We start from the raw sequence: 20,560 nt of genomic DNA on the forward strand, positions 1-20,560 counted from the left end.
TACTTAATATATTGAAGTGGTAATTTTAAAGCTTACTGTTACACTACAATTTTATGTTTAACTTACAAATACATTATTCTGGGGCGCCTGGGTGGCTCAGTGGGTTCAGCGTCTGCCTTCGGCCCAGGTCATGATCCCAGGCTCCTGGGATGGAGCCCTTAGTCGGGCTCCCTGCTCAGTGAGGAGCCTGCTTCTCCCTCTCCCTCGGTCCCTCCCCCTGCTTGTGCTCTCTCTCATGCTCTCTCTCTCATGCTCTCTGCCTCAAATAAAAAAATAAAATCTTAAAGAAAAAAAAAACCCAAATACCATTATTCTGAGGATAAATCTAGTAGATTTAAACCATTGCACTTAAGGGTGTGGGGCTTATAACTTCAGTAACTAAATTTCTTCAGATATATCTTAGTGATGTTACTGATTTAACACATCCAGCTTTCTTAAGTTTATGAACAGCCTTCCTAAAAAGCAGGACTTTCCCCAAGTTTCTAAACAGTTCTTAAAATTTAACAGATTAAGCCTATGAACAGGACGAATATTAAGTTCTCTTGAAATTCTGTTTTAAGTAGGCTCCATGCCCAACGTGGGGCTCGAACTCACAACCCCGAGTTGAAGAGTCACACGCTCCACCGACTGAGCCAGCCAGGCACCCCAGAGATGGAATTTTTTGTGTTTTGCACTGTTCTGTTTTTGTTTTTGTTTTTGAGTAGGCTCTATACCCAAAGTGGGGACTCAGTACTCTTGGAACCCCGAGATCAAGAGTCACGTGCTCTCACGACTGAGCCAGCCAGGAGCCCCATAAACATTTCGAAACTGTCCCAAACTCCGCCAGGTCCTCTCTGAGCATTCTGCTGGAAATCCTAAGCCTAAAGTCCATTACTCAGTTACCAGTTGTAAATTGGAATTGCCAGGCTAATCTGTTAGGGACTCTAATCCTCCTAAACATTACAAATGTGTCAAATACCAGATGTGTACATGCCTAAATTTATCTGCACTTGATTTGCTTCGGTATCTCCCCGTTTAATTCAGCCCTTTCTGGGTTAAGGACACTTTGGTGCCACGGAAACGGGTTTACCCTTGAGAGCACAAGGGCCCGGGGTCTGGTTGCTGGGACTGAGACACTTCACGTGCCACCTGCAGGGCGTGGTCTGAGCCCCTCGTTCCCTCTTGCTCCAGCATCCTCACCCTGCCCAGCCCCAAGCCCCTCCTCCTCCTCTCTCTTGGATTCTACTTATTGTTTCATATATCCTATCTTCGTAGATTTTTTTTTTTTAAGATTTTATTTATTTGACAGAGAAAGACACAGCGAGAGAGGGAACACAAGCAGGGGGAGTGGAAGAGGAAGAAGCAGGCTTCCCGCGGAGCAGGGAGCCCGATGCGGGGCTCGATGCGGGGCTCAATCCCAGGACCCTGGGACCATGACCTGAGCCGAAGGCAGACGCTTAACAACTGAGCCACCCAGGCGCCCCTATCTTCGTAGATTCTATCTATTGCTTCACAGAATCTGAGTTTTTTTCCCCATTCTTCCCGTCCTCAGGGCCCCACCTCTTGGAGCTATTCCAGGCATCCTCTTGAATGGTGCACACTGTCAGACTCTTGGCCCCTTGACTCCTGGATCGACGTCATGCTAATGACGAGAATCACAGGGGGCCAGAGGGAAGATTCCTTAGTGGTTCCCTTCCCTCATAGCACAGAAATCCTGCTACAGCAGTGTTGAGTGATTGAATGATGCTTACATACCTCCAGTGACTGTGAGCTCACCACTTGTGGTTTTTATTACTATTATTATTATTGTAAAACATAACATAAAATTCACCACTTTAGGGGTGTCTAGCTGGCTCAGTTGGTGGAGCATGTGACTCTTGATCTCCAGGTGGTGGGTTCGAGCCCCACGCTGGGTGTAGTGATTACTTAGAAATAAAATCTTTTTTTAAAAAAATCACTCTTTTTAAATGTTCTTTCTCATATGGAGCGGGGGATCCTCCCCGTGCAGGTGGTCCTACAGGGAGCATCTCTGACCAGCCAGGCCCACCTCGGGGAGCAGACGGCAAAGGAGAGTGTGTCGGGGATATGAGTACCCAGAGAGGACCCAGGGCTGGTAGAAACAGGAAGTAGATTTCTTTCTATCTATCTATCTATCTATCATCTATCTATCTATCTATCTATCTATCTATCTATCTATCTATCTATTATTTGACAGAGACAGACACAGTGAGAGAGAGAACACAAGCAGGGGGAGTGGGAGAGGGAGAAGCAGGCTTCCCGCGGAGCAGGGAGCCCAATGTAGGGCTCGATCCCAGGACCCTGGGATCATGACCTGAGCTGAAGGCAGACGCTTAACAACTGAGCCAGCCAGGCGCCCCAGGAAGTACATTTCTGAGGACAGTGGTCCTGGGTGCCCACAGCTGTGCTCTGGGCAGGGCTGGATGAGGGGAGGGGTCCCCAGCCCACTTGCCCTCCTTGGCGCATCCCCTGGGGAAAAATGCCACCTCTGTTTTGATTGGGTGTATTAGTTTCCCAGGGCTGCCGTAACAAAGGGTCACCAACTTGGTGGCTTAGAACAACCGAAACGTATTCTCTCACAGTTCTGAAGGTCAGAAGTCCAACATCAAGGCATTGGCAGGGCCGGGCTCCCCCCCCAGAGGATGTAGAGGCGATTTCATGGTTTGGCTCTTCCAGTCCCTAGTGGTTAGGACTGCTTCGCTCCCATTTCTGCCTCCGCCTTCCTGTCACCTTCTTCTCTGTGACTCTTAAAAGGACACCTGTCGTTGGATTTAGGGCCCACCTGGATAACCCAGGCTGATCTCATCTTGAGAACCTGTGACTTAACCACATCGGCAAAGACCCTTTTTCCAAGTGAGCTAGCATTCACGGGCTGCAGGGACGAGGAACGTGGATGTGTCTTTAGGGAACCACCGTTGGCCCCGTGCATCCTCCATCTCTTTCTCACACTCAGTGTGGACACCCACCCCAGGGGCCCCCTCCATTCCCTGGGGCGCTTTTAAGACCCCTTCCTGCTTCCTCGGAGACTCTGGTCTTTCATCAGCCAGCAGCTGCCTGGAGTCTGCACCCGCCCCCCCCCCCCCCCCCCCCCCGCCGGGGGGCCGGCCCCCCCCCCCCCCCCCCCCCAGCTCTAGCTCGGGAGATGTTCTGGCTCCTTCCCCCAGAGTCTTCCTGGGGCCGCATTTCCCAGAGGGCACCTGACAATTCCCTTCCCTTCCCTGGGAATCCCCTGGAAGGCCAGCCAGAAGGTCATGGGGGAGGGGACACGGAGTCCGGTTCAGCCAATGAGGCCAGTATTCCCCAGACCCTGCCCATGCCCTCCCTCACGAGGGGCTGCCGCTGATGTTCTAGAGAGCTGGGGCGGGGGAGGGGGGGGAAGGGAGGGGAGGGGGGCGGGGAGAGGAGCCAGTTCTGCTTCCTGCTTGCCCTCTGGACTCTAATTAATCTCCTTCTGGTGGACTGTGTTTGATTACAACCTCATTAAGCAGCTTTGCACATTGGGCTCTGGTGGTTTCAATATTGAAGCCAGCTACCTTGGCTGGTTAATATTCAGAGCTTGCAACCTGCCTCCTTGTCTGCTCTGTTGTTGCAGACGCTGTGGAGTCATGCCTGGAGGGGAGAGAGGGAGGCAAGCTAATTTCCCGGGGGGCCTTCCTTCTGGGAATGGGTTTAAAACCTCAATTTAAGGGACCCCTGGGTGGCTCAGTTGCTTAAGCGTCTGCCTTCGGCTCAGGTCGTGATCTCAGGGTCCTGGGATCAAGCCCCGCATCAGGCTGCTTGCACAGCGGGGAGTCTGCTTCTCCCTCTGCCCCTCCCCCTCCTTGTGCGCGCTCTCTCTCTCTCTCTCTCTCTCTCTCTGACAGATATATAAATAAAATCTTTAAAAATAATAATAATAAAATAAAACCTCAATTTAAAAGGGAAGGGGGTGGCCGTGGTTTAAAATAGCGTGCTCCTGGCAGCCTCCCGAGAGGCTTCCCCCAGCCTTCCCCTAAAATACCTAAGAAGACATGCCAAAAAAAAGAAGATGAAAAACGCTGCAAACAGAGACAGGTGGACAGTCTGGGAGGCACCTCCTCTGGCTCTCAGACAGACAGAGCTGGCCCCCAGCTTCCCGTCAGGAATCTGAGGCCTCCCAAAGGAAGGAGGAAAGCCCCTTCATTAATCAGGAAGTCAGGCAAAGGCCCGTTTCTCACCCAAGCGGTGATTTGGGGGTAGGAAGAGTGGTGCTTACAGCCTCCCTTCGGCACACCCCTCCCCTACGCCTAGGAGCCACCATGGGGAGGGGGCCGGGAGGGGGGGGCTTAGCCGCCGGAAGTGCAATATGGCCGGCGGCCTGGGAAAGGGCTGGGATGCATACACCACTGTGGATTTTCACAGACTCCCATCGGAGGCCCAGGCTGTGGGGGTGGGGAAGATGTCCCTTCCCAAGGTCAGAGTCACATTGGCTCAGTGTCCAAGGCTGGGCCCGGAGCTGGCTTCCTCAGCAAGCCAGAGCCTGAAGAGGTGGACTGGACTCCTACCCAGGAAGCACCCATGGGACAAGGTCAAGATTCCGGTGCATGGGCGCGGTCTTCCACCGACAGGCCGTCCTCAGACACCAGCTGGGTGCCCTGTTTCAACTCTAACCACAGCAACCAACCCCCTTCGCTAGGTGATCCAGGGGCTTTCCCAAAGGCACCTCATTAACATGACAAAAGACACTTCTGTCACTTCCATCACTTAGGAAATTTAAAGAGTTTTAAGAGCTCTGTGCCAGAAATGGGGACAAAGACCAAATATATATTTCTTATTATAAATCACAGTGTCACACGAGGCAGATGATAGATGTGGGTCTCACTAGATTGCGCCTCCTTCAAGGGTGAGCAAGTGAGGGGAGAAAAAAAAACCCTGGGTGGGGGAGGGATGGGGTGGCTGGGTGATGGACATTGGGAAGGGTATGTACTATGGTGAGCACTGTGAATTGTGTAAGACTGATGAATCACAGACCTGTAACCCTGAAACAAATAATACAGTATATGTTAATAAAAAAAAAAAAAGGAGGGCGCCTGGGTGGCTCAGTCGTTGGGCATCTGCCTTTGGCTCAGGTCATGATCCCGGGGTCCTGGGATCGAGCCCCGCATCGGGCTCCGCATCGGGCTCCCTGCTCCGGCGGGAAGCCTGCTTCTCCCTCTCCCACTCCCCCTGCTTGTGTTCCCTCTCTCACTGTGTCTCTGTCAAATAAATTTAAAACCTTAAAAAAAGAAAAGAAAAGAAAAGAAAACTTCGCCAACTTTGAAGTATTATAAAAACAAAAAACAAAACAAAACAAAAAACCCTGGGTGTTGGATAAATAAATGCTATGGGAGCTGAACCCTGACCTCCGAAAATGATCTACAGCAAGATCCGGAAGAAATGAACTCGGTGGGAAAAGAACGAGATGCCACCAAAAGAGGCCAAGCTGAGATTGGAAACAAAAACAAGAGGGTGAGCTGGAAAGCGAGAATAATGAGAAAAATAAGAACTGCTGGGATGTGAAATGCTAGCCCACTTGCGGTCCTTACTGGGGGCAATGGAAGCTGAGCCTGGGGCTACAGAACAGGCGCTCAAGGCCAAGACGAGGAAGGCAAACTTGAAACCCTCTGTGAGAGTGTATTATGGAAAGGGGCACCCGACTGGCTCAGTCCTGAGGGCGTAGGACTCTTGATCTCGGGGTTGTGGGTTCGAGCCCCACGCTAGGTGTGGAGATTACTTAGAAATATAATCCTTAAAAAAATAAACGATAAAATCAGAAGACGATGGGAGCCAATGTTGGTTTTCCTAATGAAGAGACAGGCTGAGAAAAGGTTCATGTTTGGAGATGGAAAGATGGACACTGGGCACACGGCGGCAAAAACTTTTAATAACCAAGCGTAATAGAAAAAAAAAAAAAAAAAGGCCATATGCCCATGCCTCTCTGTGCATGATGCTGCCTCCTGTCTCCGGAAGGGGTCTGTGTTTGCCTTCCTGGGTCTGTGTTTGCCTTCCTGGATCTTTTCTTAAATTGTTGCAAAACACACAGAACATAAAAAGTACCATCTCAACCATTTTTACAGGTCAGTGTTGTTGGGTGCGTTCACATTGTTCTATGATCCGCCTCCAGAACTCTTATCATCTTGCAAAGCTGAAACTCCGTACGTACCCATTAAACACGAACTCCCCACAGCCCCCGGGAACCACTATCCTACTTTCTGTCTCTGAATTTGGTGGCTCTTGGAACCTCATATAAGTGGGACTATCACTTTATAACTGACTTATTTTACTTAGCATGATGTCCTCAAGGTTCATCCACGGTGTGGCATATGTGGGATTTCATTCCCTTTTGTGACTGATTAAGATTCCATTGTATGGGTCAACCACACTTTGTTTCTCCATTCGCCTGTGGGTGGACCCTTGGGTTCTTTCCACCTTTCGGCTGTTGTGAATAATGCTGCTATGAACACAGGTGCGCAAATATTGGCTTGAGTCCCTGCTTTCGGTTCTTTGGGGGCATATATGGTAATTCTATTTTTAATTTTTTGAGGAAGTGCCATACTGTTTTCCACAGTGACTGCACCATTTTACATTCTCATCAGCAAGCACGAGGGTTCTAATTTCCTCCCATCCAAGCCAACACTTGGTATTTTCCAGTTGGGGAGGGGGTTGTTCTAAGATGTGGATCAGCCAGAGATATTAGGTTGATTTGTATCAGGAAGGGAAGTGCCGGATGCTGAGGGGGTTGGCAGCATGGAGATGTGATGCTGAGGGGCAGTTGGGGTCAGGGGAGAGATACTGGGAAGGGATCTTTGGAGTTTTGAGGGGTATCGCATAGGGATGCCCCTTTGGTGACCTTGAGAGATTGTTACAAAGACATCAGTGGCTTTTCAGGTCCCCCTGTAGGTTGAACTGGTATTTCCAGGAAAGGGACAGTGTGCTGGGGCTGTCCAGGAGAGGCAGCTAGAGGTTCATGGCAAAACCCTCCCGTGGACATTGGGTAGAAAAAGCAACCAAAGACAAACATCAGGTGGGCTTAGAGTCATCTGGGGCACTGAATCCCGAGGACGGCCAAGTGATGAATATCGACTATGGCATTATCTACCCAGATTGTCTGCAGGTGTGATTTCAATATAAAAAATTTTCGGGAACACCTGGGTGGCTCAGTTGGTTAAACATCTGCCTTCAGCTCAGGTCATGATCCCAGGGTCCTGGGATCGAGCCCCGCATCGGGCTCCTTGCTCAGCGGGGAGTCTGCTTCGCCCTCTCACACTCCCCCTGCTTATGCTCTCTCTCTGACAAATAAAGAAATAAAATATAAAAAAAAAAATTTTTTTTTGGATAGGCTAAAGCTCAGAAAACAAACCCCCCCATGTATTCCTTCCGAGGGGAGATCTCCTCCAGCCGTGCAAGAACACAAAGGACAGGTATGCGTCCAGTCACGGGAAAGTTCTGAGGATAGATAGCAAACACGCCAGCTCAGTCCACAAATCCGTGTCCAAACCTGAATGCAGAATGTGAAATCTTATTGTCAACAGAGTAGTTTCAACATTTTTATTTATTTATTTATTTATTTATTTATTTATTTATTATTTATTATTATTATTTTTTTTTTAAGATTTTATTTATTTGACAGAGAGAGACAAAGCGAGAGCGGGAACACAAGCAGGGGGAGCGGGAGAGGGAGAAGCAGGCTTCCCGCTGAGGAGGGAGCCCGATGCGGGGCTCGATCCCAGGACCCCGGGATCATGACCTGAGCCAAAGGCAGACGCTTAACGACTGAGCCACCCAGGCACCACCAGTTTTAACATTTTTTTAAAAAAGTAAGAGCAGAAATTGGATCTCTAGTTATACCCACAAAGACCAAGCAGGGGTTGGAGCTGGTGGGCTGATAAGTCGAAATTCCCAGTGACCCTCCCTCCCAGCCCCTGTCCAGGTCCTGCACTAGGGCCTGGTCCCCACAGTGCCAATTCTCCAGAGCCATTCATCACTAGGTTGAAAGTCTGGAGCCAGTCCCTTGGACTGAATGTCGCTCCTTCTCCCAGACACCATCCATGGGTGTGTGGGGAGCTTCCCTCCCCTCAACCTCTCAGCACCAGTCCTCAAAGCTGCAGCCACACAGAGAGCCTCACCAAGAGATCAGGGTAACTCGAGAAAGAAGAAAAGCTTGTTATGTAGAGTAGGAGTTTTCCCTAGGACCCAAAGGGAAGGCCTTGGGCAGGTAAACCCTTCTCAGAGGCTCCCCAGCTCCTAACCTGGCTCCCCAAACCTCAGGTTAGCCCCTTTCTCCCGGAGCACCCCATTATTCTAACCCTGAAGTTCTCAAATTCCTTTTAGTATCAGGATTCTTTTATACTCTCTGTTTAATTGGTTTTTTTTATCCATTTATTTATTTATTTTTATTATGTTATGTTAATCACCATACATTATATCATTAGTTTTTGATGTAGTGTTCCATGATTCATTGTTTGCATATAACACCCAGTGCTCCATGCAGAACGTGCCCTCTTTAATACCCATCACCAGGCTAACCCATCCCCCCACCCCCCTCCCCTCTAGAACCGTCGGTTTGTTTTCCAGAGTCCATAGTCTCATGGTTCGTCTCCCCCTCCGATTTCCCCCCTTTCATTTTTCCCTTCCTGCTATCTTCTTCCTCTTCTTTTTTTTTTTTTTAACATATGATGTATTATTTGTTTCAGAGGTACAGGTCTGTGATTCAACAGTCTTGCACAATTCACAGCGCTCACCGTAGCACATACCCTCCCCGATGTGTATCACCCAGCCACCCCATCCCATGTTTAATCTCTTTTTAAAACTGAGGGGCGCCTGGCTGGCTCAGTCAGAAAAGCATGTGACTCGTTTTTTGTTTTTTTTTTTTAAGCATGTGACTCTTGATGTCCGGGTCGTGAGTCCGAGCCCCACGTTGGGTGTAGAGATTACATAAATAAACCTTAAAAAAACCCCAAAAACCTGAGATATAATTGATATTGTATTATTTAATATATAATTACTATGTTTATCATTGAAATACAATATATGAAATTGAGATGTCGTCGTTATTGTATAATAACAATGTGTAAGTTTCAGGTGTACAGCTTTGCTTTGAATCATCGATGTTGCTGTATGGTTGCATTAACCAACACCTCTGCGCATCCCATTGTTGTCATTTCCTCTATCGGTGGGAACAATTACGATCTAGTCTCTTAGCGAGGTTAATGTTCCTAACAGTTTTGTTGTCTGCAATTATGGTACTGTGTATTAGATCCCCAGGACTTTTTTTTTTAAAGATTTTATTTATTTATTTGATAGAGAGAGAGCATGAGCGGGGGTGGGGGGAGAGGGAGAAGCAGGCTCCCCCCCCTGAGGAGGGAGCCCAATGCAGGACTCGACTCGATCCCAGGACCCCGGGATCATGACCGATCCCAGGACCCTGAGATCATGACTTGAGCCCCCTGCCCCTGGTCACCACCATTCTACTTTGTGTTTCCCAGTTTGGTCCTTTCCAGATTCCACATATAAGTGAGGTCATCCAGTATTTGTCTTTCTCTGTCCGACTTTTCTCACTTAGCATAATGCCCTCAGGGTCCATCCATGTTGTTGCAAATGGCAGAATTCCTTTTTTCTCACGGCTGAATAGTATTCCATTGTATGTATATATTTATATACCACATCTTCTTTATCCATTCATCCACGGACAGACACTTAGGTTGTTTCCGTCCCTTGGCTATTGGGAATAACGCTGCAGTGAACATGGAACTGGTAGCCTGTTTTCATTTCCTTTGGATATATATCCAGAAGTGGGATTGCTGGATTGCATGGTGGTTCTATTTTTAATGTTTTGACGAAATTGTGTGCTCTTTTAAAAATTATTGAGGACCTCAAAGAGAGATTTTCTTTATGTGGGTTATATCTAGTGGATGTTAGCTACTGTATTAGAAATCGAAACAAAGATATTTTAAAGATTCATGTATTCATTTGGGGGCACCAGTTGGTAGAGCATGCGAGTCTTGATCTCAGGGTCGTGAGTTCAAGCCCCACTTTGGGCATAGAGCTTACTTAAAAAAAAGATTCATCTATTTATTCTTTTTTTATTTTTTTAAAGATTTTTTTAAAGATTTTTTAAATTAATTTATTTGAGAGAGAGAATGAGATAGAGAGAGAGAGCATGAGACGGGGGAGGGTCAGAGGGAGAAGCAGACTCCCCGCTGAGCAGGCAGCCCAATGCGGGACTCGATCCTGGGACTCCAGGATCATGACCTGAGCTGAAGGCAGTCGCTTAACCAACTGAGCCACCCAGGCGCCCCTCATCTATTTATTCTTTTTAAATTAATAATCTTGCATGTGAAAGAAATAAAGTTTTACAAAAATAACTACATTTTCCAAAAGAAAAACATTTTTTTTGCCCCTGAAAGAAAGGCCTTTTAATGAGGAGTGTGACAATGATTCACACTTTTGTGAATCTCTTTAATGTGTGGCTTTAAGAGAAGACAGCTGGATGCTCATACCTGCCGCTTCTGCATTGGGACTCTGGCTGTGGGTTGTTTTGGTTGAAGTCTGCAAAGAAAATCTAGGTCGTGCTGATAGGTCATTGAAAAAGAGGACCTCGCAGGGCCCCTGAAAGGGACTGGAGACCACACTTGGAGAAATGCTGATCTAGTGCTGATCTATGTGGGTCTCAGCTCATTTTTTGGAAAGCCATACCCCTAACCTCAAGCCCATCATCTCTCTTCCCATCGGAACGAGTCCTTAAACCTGGTTCTTCTCACTCAAGTAACAGTGGGGACCCCACTTAGGTGAGGTGGAGTGGGCTGGCCATTGGCCCCCTCGGTCCCCTGCGGGTGACACTCCAAGCAAAGTTGCCTCTGGCAGAGACCCAGGCACTGGGTCTGATGTTCCCAGGTTTTCTGATGAGGAGCCCTACGCGCACAGTTCCTAGCCCTACGCGCACATCCTGAGGAAGCGCTGTTCCTTACTGCCTTGTACTTTGCAAGGCGGACTAGCCCCTCCAAGGCCAAAGCCATGCCCAGGGTGGCCTGAAGGAGCTGTGTGTGCAGGCAGCGGGTGCTGCTCACCTGTCCCCGTCTTTGTCCCTTCCTGAGAGCCGGGGCAGAGCCTAGCATGGGAGCAGCTTCAAGTGGGGGCAAAGTTGTGATGTAGGCGTCCCTAGTAAATTCTCCTTGGGGAGAGGGGTGGGGAGGACACCCGGGAGGCCGGAAGTGCCCCGAGGTCCTTGGGATGCGTGAAATATCCTCAAGCAGCACAAGCGTTCGTTGGTGGGCCGAGGTGGGGTCAAAACAAAGAAATACAGCAATAAAACATGCAGCAGCCTTCGGCCAGCCGGTTTTCCCTGTTACTGCTTCTCGCAACTTCCAGCCCTGGCCCTTCAGGAGCCCCACCCCAGCTGGAATTCACAGGGAGGGCGGTGGCATGACTCACAGTGACCCAAAGCGCAGTGAGCAGGGCCACGTCTGCCTTCCTGGGGGGACCCTCCTCCCCACCCCCCTCCTCCCTGCCTGCCCCCACCCCCCCCAAGCAACAGCTGGGTGACCCCAGACAACAGCAGGCCCGGTGCCCAGAGTGACCACGAGGGCAGGAGGACATGGAACGGGGCGGGGGGGGGGGGTTCTGGGAAGAACATTCTGCGTCTTCCCAGACCTGCCCCAGCCTCCGGGCTTCACAACAAGGCTTTTCTTGGTCCTCCCCAGATGGACGGGCCTCTATGGGCAGGGCTGGTAGGAGGACAAGAGCCCAAGCAGTCGGCCAGGCCAGGGTTTTCAAACTTTGCTTTGGCCACAGAACTACTTCTGGGGGTTGCTTTTGTTTTGTTGGGTTTTTTTTGTTTTTGTTTTTGTTTTTTTCTTAACCAAAGGGTGGCCAGCAGAGCTGCTCTGTCGAGAGCTGGGCCCCAAGCCTCGCGGACTCTTCTGGCCTCTCTCGTGTTTGCCATCAGCCCCTGGATCTTGAAAACGTGAAAACACGGTTTGGTAACTACGAGTGTGGCTCATCGGCCCATTTCACAGATGGGGCAACAGAGCCCAGGAGGGAAGGAGTCTCTTGCCCACTGACTGACAGTGTGTCGGGGACTGGGTAGAACTGGAATGCGGTGCTTTCTGCAGGGGCCCTCAGGGGACAGGGAGCAGCGACAACTGTAACAGGAGACCAGCATGGGACGGGGTGCACGCTGAGCAGAGGGGTACACGGGGGCAAGGAGGGGGAGGCAGAGGCTGATGTTCAGGAAACAAGTCACAGAGGGGCAGCCCAGCCTGCAGGACAGACAGGAAAGGAAAGATAAACCTATCTCCGGTCCTTCTCCCATGGCCACAAATCCAGCCTCTGACCATGGCCATCACCACCCCTCCATTTCCACCCATGGGACCCTGCCCTTCCCTCACCTCCCCGCCCCGGGAAAGGGGAGCCTCGGCCCTGTGACACATGGGGCTTCCAAGACCCTAGAACAGAGGCCCATTGACGCCCCCCCTTCCTCCATTCCCAGCCTCCTCCTGCCGCAGGGAGGGTGGGCTGCACTTCTGCACATTCCTGAGAAACAGTTTGTGCTTTGAGATCCCACGGGTCCAGGCCCTGCTGACCTAACTCCCAGGTTTTCCAGAGAGGGAGGGTGTGGCTTTTGTCACATTCTCAAATGGGTCCGTGGTCCAAAAAGAGGCCACGAACCGCTGCATGAGGAGAGGAGGGGTCTTGCAGAGGGGAGGGGGTGGAGAGAAGGATTGTGGGGTGGGGAGAGCTGTGTCAGTGATATTCTTCTGGATGGTGATTCTTCTGTCTGGTGATATTCTGTCGGAGGCTTTACGTGTTACTTGGTTTTATTTCTCTCACCTGCCTGTGATGGTGGGTCGCTGGCTCCATTTTACAGATGAGGAAACTGAGACTCAGTGACATGAGGTAGCTTGCCCAGGACACAGCCGTGGCCGAGGGATGGAACAAGCCCGGGTAGGGACAGAGGCCCAAGGTGGTGTTATATCTGGTTCCACAAAGGCCTTCAGCTCTGGAACCGGGCAAAGCCTCCCTTTGGCAGCATCCACACCAGACCTCGAGCCCCTGCATCTAGGTCCCCAGGAAATTATTTCGGCAGCCAGAGAACCCGACGCAGGGCTTCTTGCCTCTGAGGGTCCTTCCTGGTGAATGGAAAACAAGACCCCCAAGACTGGTGTCCGTTCCTTTCTAGCAAGGAGGAGGGAGCAAAGTGTCCTTACCGTGGTGGTGGGTAGGACCCGGCCGGAGGGCAGGGTCAGCAAGTCTGAGGCCCAGTCCCCTCCAGATTACCCCAGCAAAGACCCTTTCTTTCTTTGCCCTTAGAAATGTCAGCCACCAAACCTCAGGGGAGCACCTCCACCCTCCAGCCCCGCTCCTGCCCAACTCACTCCCGTGGTAAATACGGCAGAGCAATCCCAAAATGGGCCCCTGGCTGAGGCATAGGCCCACCCCCACCATTCCTGAAATTCTTGTTTAAAACATCTTTATTGGATGGGCGTCTGGGTGGCTCAGCTGGTTGGGCGACTGCCTTCGGCTCGGGTCATGATCCTGGAGTCCCGGGATCGAGTCCCACGTCGGGCTCCCTGCTCAGCGGGGAGTCTGCTTCTCTCTCTGACCCTCCCCCATCTCATGTGCTCTCTCTCTCTCATTCTCTCTCAAATAAATAAATAAAATCTTTAAAAAATAATAAAAGAAAATAAAACATCTTTATTGGGGCGCCTGGGTGGCCCAGTCGGTGAAGCGTCTGCCTTCGGCTCAGGTCATGATCCCAAAGTCCTGGGATCGAGCCCCGTGTCGGGCTCCCTGCTCAGCGGGGAGCCTGCTTCTCCCTCTCCCTCTGCCTGCCTCTCTGCCTCCTTGTGCTCTCTCTCTATCTCTCTGTCAAATAAATAAATAAAATCTTTAAAAAAAATAAAAATAAAAAACATCTGTATCATATGTGATTTTTTCTCTTTCATTGTTACTGGGATATAACTGAGTTAGAGCATTGTATAAGTTTAAGGTGCACAGCATAATGATTAAATTACATACGCTATGAAACGATGACCACAGTAAGTTAACATCTTCACCTCGTATAGTTAGGGGGAGAAAAAAAAAGAAAAAAATATGTTCTTTTCTTTGCCTTGAGAACTTTTAGGCTGTGTACTCTCTTAGCATCTTTCAAATCTCCTACACCGCAGTGTTAACTATAGTCATCATGTTGTACATTCCATTCCTGAAATCCTGGGCCTTAGTTTCTCCATCTGTAAATTGGGAATCATGATGCCCAGCCTACTTGCCTTAACAGGGATTTCTAAGAATCACCCAGGGAAGGTGTTTGGAAAAGTTCAAGATCCCCCACCGACATGACAGGGAGGGAACCCCTGCTGGGACTCACCCATCAGCCACATATTTCGTGTCCCCAGGGTGCTGGACTCTGGCCACCCAGCCTGTGAGGCTTCCTCCTCTGGGGTAGCTCCGCATGCGGCTTGAGGGCCTAGGGGTCTGGAGGGTGAGGGCAGCAAAAGTGGGTCTCCTTGCTTTCCCTGTCCACCCTCAGTGGCCCCCTTGGTCCTCAGGGTGGGCTGGGGGCAGGAATGTCATCATTCCTATCATGGTCTGGTCTGGGCAAGGCACCAAGGACAACAGGAACTGGGGAGAGGTGTCTGAGAAAAGTCACGGTGTTTGCCCATGCTCTTTCACATCTAGAGGGCATAAAGTTTATTCTAACCCTCTAGGGTAGAAAACCATGTTTCTTTGCTTCTCTAAAGCGATTAATGCTGTTTCAACTTGACTGGTGGGGAATTCAAGCTTTAGTCATGTTTGGGGAGCCTGCTCTTTCCCTGGGGTTGTACAGGAATCTTGGGGGGCTTATACAGTCCAGAACATTTGGAGCAGGGCCCCTAATCCACACTGGTGACTATTCTTGGCCAAGTCCGTGGGGTCCCTTGCTGGTGGGCAAGGGTGTCTGCAGAGGCTCCCAGCGGGGGCTCTCAGTGTGTGGTGCCCCCCACACCCTTGTCCCTCCTCAGGCTTGGGGAACCTCTGCCCCCACCCCACCTAGGGCCCCTTTCCCCCAGAGTCCCTCTCCTCCCTCCTACTTGATATCCTTTCTAAAGGAGCCCTGGGGTTTTCTTCTGGATGCCTGGCCACTTTTCCTTTCAATCCCACAATCCAGAGCCCCCACCCCCTCCAAGGCAAAGGAACACTGAGGTTGGGTCATCTACATAAGAAGCAGTAAAAATGACCTCAGAAGCATGAAAAAAACAAGTATCAGTATGTAGGACCCTATCAGAGAGCAGGGGGGGTTACGACGCATGCCATTTCCAAGGTTTGCTCTACGTGGAAAGTACCATGACCAGCCCACCTTTGGCTTCATCCTGTTGCGGGGGGGGGGGTCTTCGTCCAGAGGTTGGAGGGCTTGGGAGACATGCATGCATTGGGAAGGCCATCTCTACAGGAGTTTTCCTGGCCCTCTGGAGGAGGTTCTGAGATGCTTTCTGGCAGCTGGGAAAACTTCTTGAAGGGGGGTCTCCTCCCTGGCCAGGGTGTTGGTGGGGGGGGAGCCCTAAGTCACCTCCAGGGGGCTGTTCTGGGCATGTTGGGTGGAACTCAAGGGTAGGGCCGGGCCGCCCCTGACCTCTGGGCGTCCTTCACTCTTGCAGGACCTGGGCATGGAGTCGACCTCTCTGGACGACGTTCTGTACCGCTACGCCAGCTTCAGGAACCTGGTGGACCCCATCACACACGACCTCATCATCAGCCTGGCCCGCTACATCCACTGCCCCAAGCCGGTAGGGCAGCTGGGCCTGAGCCGGCCACCTCTGGGGGTGTGAGGCGGGCGCCTTTCTGGTCAGAGCAGCTCAGTGTCCAGGGAGGGCTGGTCGGTATTGCCCGGGGCCCAAGGAGGACAGGCCAGCAGGGCCTGAGGTGCCCGCCCTGTCCTAAGTAAGGCCCAGCATACATTGGTGGGGGCTGCGCATGCCACTCTCAGCCCACGTCGTGTTTGGCCCCCGGGGGTATTAAATCTGGACTCATTGCCAACATTTAAAACTCAGACTGTTTCACACATTTCTCCATATTCAGCTGCCCTCGAACAATGGGACGCTCCAGCAGCATGGATCCCCCATTTCTATAGCACTGGAGCTGAGTAACCACCCCTGTGATGCGGGGCCAGGACCGCGATGTACAGTTGTGTGTCTTGCACCCTGCACAAAGACAGGCAGACACCGAGGTGGCAGGAGACAGGTCCGATCCAGCCCTCTCTCTGCCACCAAGTTACAGGCCCTGGCGCAAGGCTGTGTCCATCCAGAGGTGGACTTTTTCTTATTTGCACAAAGGTGCCATGTAAATCCAGCAGTGACCCCGCTTGGTGCTCTCCAGGATGCCTCAGTCCCCAGCACTCCCAATGGCCTTCCTCTCTGAGGCTGAATGTCATTTTACACTTTGCTCATGCCCACATCTGCCTGGCTTCCAGAGCAGAGAAGGAAAAGCTCCGCGGGCAGGTGCTGCTTAGCCAGCTTCTGGATGGAAGGGCCTGCCCCTCTTCCTCGCGGGGTGCCGGGCCAGCTTAGCCAGAGCTGCCCATCGTGACCCCGGCAGGGAAGGGGAGGGCCAGTGTGGGGCAGGGCAGCTCCACTCTGGAATGTTTCTCTCCCATCCTCAATTTCCAGCAGCTTCCAAAAGAAAGGCTTCCAGGAAGCCAGAGCAGGACCCAGGACTGCCTGAGGGAAGCTTCTGCTTCCAGAGTAGGATTGAGGATAAGAGGGAGGAGGTGGTGGTCAACCCCACCCTTCCCTTGGCCAGACACTACAACATTGCTCTGGAGCTGAGCCTCCATCCGGGCCTTTGTCTAGGGCCTTCTCTCTGGCTCTTGGGGCTGTCTGGGGCCAAGACTCTGAGGTGAGGAGCGAGCTCTGAAGGGCTGGGAGCCAGTCTGGGGCAGGTGTGGGGGTGGGTTGGGGCTGGTGGTGGGATGCAGCAGAAGGCAGGGATGTGGGGCTCAAATATGGGATGGTAAGAAAAAGCGGGTAATGAGGGTTGGCAGACTGGGAGCCTCAAAGCCTGGGGAAGAGGGGCTGGTGCCAGGAGCCGCCAGGAAACCAGCTGGGCCTGGAATCACCTTCACTTCTCATTCCGCTTCTATCTGGCTCAGCCCGGGGAAGCTGCGAGCAGGGTCTGTCCGAGGCCTAGCAGGTGCCAGACCTCTCTGCCTTTTCTGGAACATGAATTCACATGCCCACGGGTGACGGGGTGACGGATCACAGGGCACTCGAAGCAGCTCAATTGGAGAGATGTTATTTTTATGCCCATTTTAGAGTTGAGGAAGACCAAAGTCAGGTAATGAAGGAATCTGCTAACGGGTACACCGCGGGTGTGATTTGGGGCCCAGTTCCGGGCAGAGTGCAGGCTGGTGCTCGGGCGCTGGACCCCTGTGCTCCCAGTGCTCTTGGCGGGGGAGGGGCTTGTGGGGCTGCATCTGGGCTGGAGGAGGAGGGCCTGCCTCCCTCCACATAGGAAGGGCCTGCAAGTGGGTAACTGCTCATGCCAAACCACAGGACACGGGAAGGAGAGGTGGCCCAAGGGGTTCTGGGCTGAGATCCATCCCCTCCCGTCTGGGTGGAGACTACGGGGGCCGTACCTGGGGGTCTGAGCTCAGGCTGCTACCACACGTTACCCCTGACTGGGTGGCTGAGAAGCAACAGGATTGTGTTGCTCACAGTTCTGGAAGCCGGAAGTCCAAGATCAGGGTGCCAGCCAGTAAGGTCCAGTTCTGACAAGAGCCCTCTTCCCAGTTTGCAGATGGCTGCCTTCTCGTTGTGGCCTCACGATGGTCGAAAGCAAGCCAGCTAGCTCTCTGGCTTCTTCTTATAACCTTCATGACCTCATCTAATCCTACTTTCCCCCCTAAACGCCCCACCTCCAGACACCATCACCCTGAGATGGGGTTCAACCTCTGAGTTGGGGGGTGGGGGACACAAACATTGGGTCCCCTGCCTGGGTGTAGCTTTCTCAGGCCGCTTCATTAGCTGAACTGTGTTTTCCTCAACTCCAAAGGCGAATGACGATACCCTCCCCTGGAGAGCCCTTTGGAGAGTTCAGTGAACTGATTCAGGAGAATGTTCCTGGCACAGCTGAGCACCCTATACACAGACGCTAAGCTGTACCTAGTCAGTGAGCACCCACCGTGGGCCAAGCAGGTTGCTCAGACCCAGCAGGTCCGTGGTGGGACACTGAGGCAGGGAGTGGGCTCAGAGTCTTGGAGAACGAGGGGCCGGCCTCTGATTTCCCGATTTCCAGAGCCAGCCAGGGGTGTCAGCCCTGTCGGAGGCCCCAGGGCCTGGCTGGTTCCCCTTAGCCATACCCAAGGCCATGAGGCAGGGGAGGCCCTTTGGAAGGACTGTCCTGGTTGTGGTTGAGGCCAGGGTGGGAGGTCCTGGTTCTGGGGCCCTGGAGCTGGGAATAAGGACAGCCCCTGATTGCACCATCCCCAAAACCTGAGCTGGCTCGGGGCTGGCCAGGACTTCCTGTTCTTAGCTCTTTCATCTGAGAACTTCAGATCAGAGATGTCAAGACCATCAGGCATGAGGGGCCATCGCCCTCAGTGGAGACATGAGACAAAGGAAATAGCCCTTCCTCGTCCAATCTCGGTGAAGCATCCACCAGACCAATAACTCCACCAGCAAGATGACCCCCTCAAATGAGTCCCAGCCTACCCAAAGTCCTCTCCTGTGTCCCAGCTGGACATGGGCCTAGGCCCTAGAAGGCGGTGGGTCTGTGTGTGCCCCGAGAAGGAGGGGACAGGCAAAACCCCATCCCTCCCATGACTGTGTGTGATCCATCCACCGCCCAGCTTCCAGCTCAAAAGTCACCCACCTCTTGGACATCTCTGCCTGGGTGTCCCTGATTCGCCACCCCTCCCCCACCCAAAACTCATCCCACCATCAGCACAGATCATGTAGTGGGAAAGTTCAGAGACCCCTTCCTTCCCTGGGCCCCAGCGCCAGCCCCGCACATCCCACCATGCCTCCTGGCCCTTTGTGCTCCGGGAGCAGCCAGGGAGCAATCTGCAAGGGAAATTGGATCACCTAAGTACCTCGCTGAGAAGCCTTCCACGTGGGGTGGTGTCGTACTTTCACTAAAACCCAAACCCCGTTCGTGGCCCCGCCTGAATCTCCTGTCTCATCCTCTCCACTCTGCTCACTCGGCTCTGGCCCCATGGGCCTCCTCTCGGTTCCTGGAGCATCCAGGTCCTCTCCTACCTCCAGCGACCTTGCTGCCACCTCTGCCTGGGCTCCCCGGCTCCTCCATTCAGGCTCAGCCTCATGGTCGCCTCTCCAGAACCTTCTGTGACCAGCCTCGTTGACACAGCTCCCCCCCATCAGCCCGTGCCCTGTTGACGGCTTCATTTCACTCACTGGTCTCCCAAGTCATCTGGCTTATTTATTTGTCAGCTGGCATATTGTCTGCCTTCCCCCATGCGAACAGCAGTATTGCCAAAGGGACAGGAGATGACATCTGTCTTGCTCGTAGTTACATCTTGCATCAGGCAGGGCCCTTGCGGGAAGCGGGCCAGCACATTCCATTGTGAATTTTTGGGAGTTTAATAATGGAACTATTTCCAGGGTTGTGGGCAGGAGGAAGGAAACCAACGGGGGATACTGAGACACCCCAAAAACTAGCAGCAGTAGGAAGCTGTTATCAGAAAGAGGCCATGGGTACAAGCCATGACCGGAGCCATGACCAGAGCCGAGAACACCTTTTCCAGAATCGTGCTGTATTTTCTATTGTGTGTAGCAAATGACCCCAGAGCTCGGTGGCTTAGAACAGTCGACATTTATCCCTGTGCAGTCTCTGTAGCGTGACTAGGTAGTTCTAGCTTAGGGTCCCTCAAGACAGTGGCCAGGGCTACAGGGATCCACAGGCTTGGCAGAGAGTGGCAGGCCCCCTTCCGGGCTGGCCCATTCCTTGGCTGCTGACAGGAGGCCCCAGTTTCTTGCCATGTGGGTCTCTCCATAGGACCGCTTGAGCTTTTCTCACGACGGGTAGCTGGCTTATCCCAGAGCAGGTGATCCAAGAAAAGAGGAAGGCAGACAGCACAGTGTCTTTTATGACCTCGCCACATTCTATGCATCACCCAGATCAATGCAGTGCAGCAGACTACGGGAGGGAGCAATGACAGGAGGCCAGGATCCGTGGGCGCCGTCTTGGAGGCTGGCAGCCACACCACAGGCTAAAGCCGGGAGGGTGAGAATGGGAAGGATCTTTCCTCCTGCCCTCGGATCTCACTCCAATCACTCTCATTAGCTGAGCCCAACTGGAAGCCGGGGCAGGAGGGTGCTGTCTATAGAGTTCAGCCTTCCAGGCACCGAGAAGAGCAGAGAATGGACTCAGGGTAGGGAGTAAAGGCAAAGCCCAGCAAGTCTCCCCATATCTGGAGGAGCATCCAGCTTGTAGGAGGAAGGACAGTCAATATCTGATGAATGATTTTATGAATGAGTGAGGGAAGGCTTTGGGCTCCCAGTAGTGGCGGGCTGTGCTTGTTTGGGTTCTGGGGTAAGCGTACAAAGGGGCCTAGGGAAGTCAAGATGGCAGGTGGGAG

The 20,560-nt window shown here is 52.2% G+C and overlaps 1 protein-coding gene across 1 annotated transcript in view; it reads left to right on the forward strand.

Annotated features, from left to right (window-relative positions):
- Positions 1-20,560, forward strand: part of LRRC75A (leucine rich repeat containing 75A) — a 42,119-nt gene that overhangs the window by 13,700 nt on the left and 7,859 nt on the right. The window contains exon 2 of the mRNA XM_032432001.1: positions 15,624-15,752. Within this exon, the coding sequence (XP_032287892.1) occupies positions 15,624-15,752 (129 nt within the window). The remainder of the gene's footprint in view (positions 1-15,623; positions 15,753-20,560) is intronic.

The sequence above is a fragment of the Phoca vitulina genome, unplaced genomic scaffold (assembly GCF_004348235.1).
Source record: "Phoca vitulina isolate PV1807 unplaced genomic scaffold, GSC_HSeal_1.0 scaffold47, whole genome shotgun sequence".
Taxonomy (NCBI): Eukaryota; Metazoa; Chordata; class Mammalia; order Carnivora; family Phocidae; genus Phoca; species Phoca vitulina.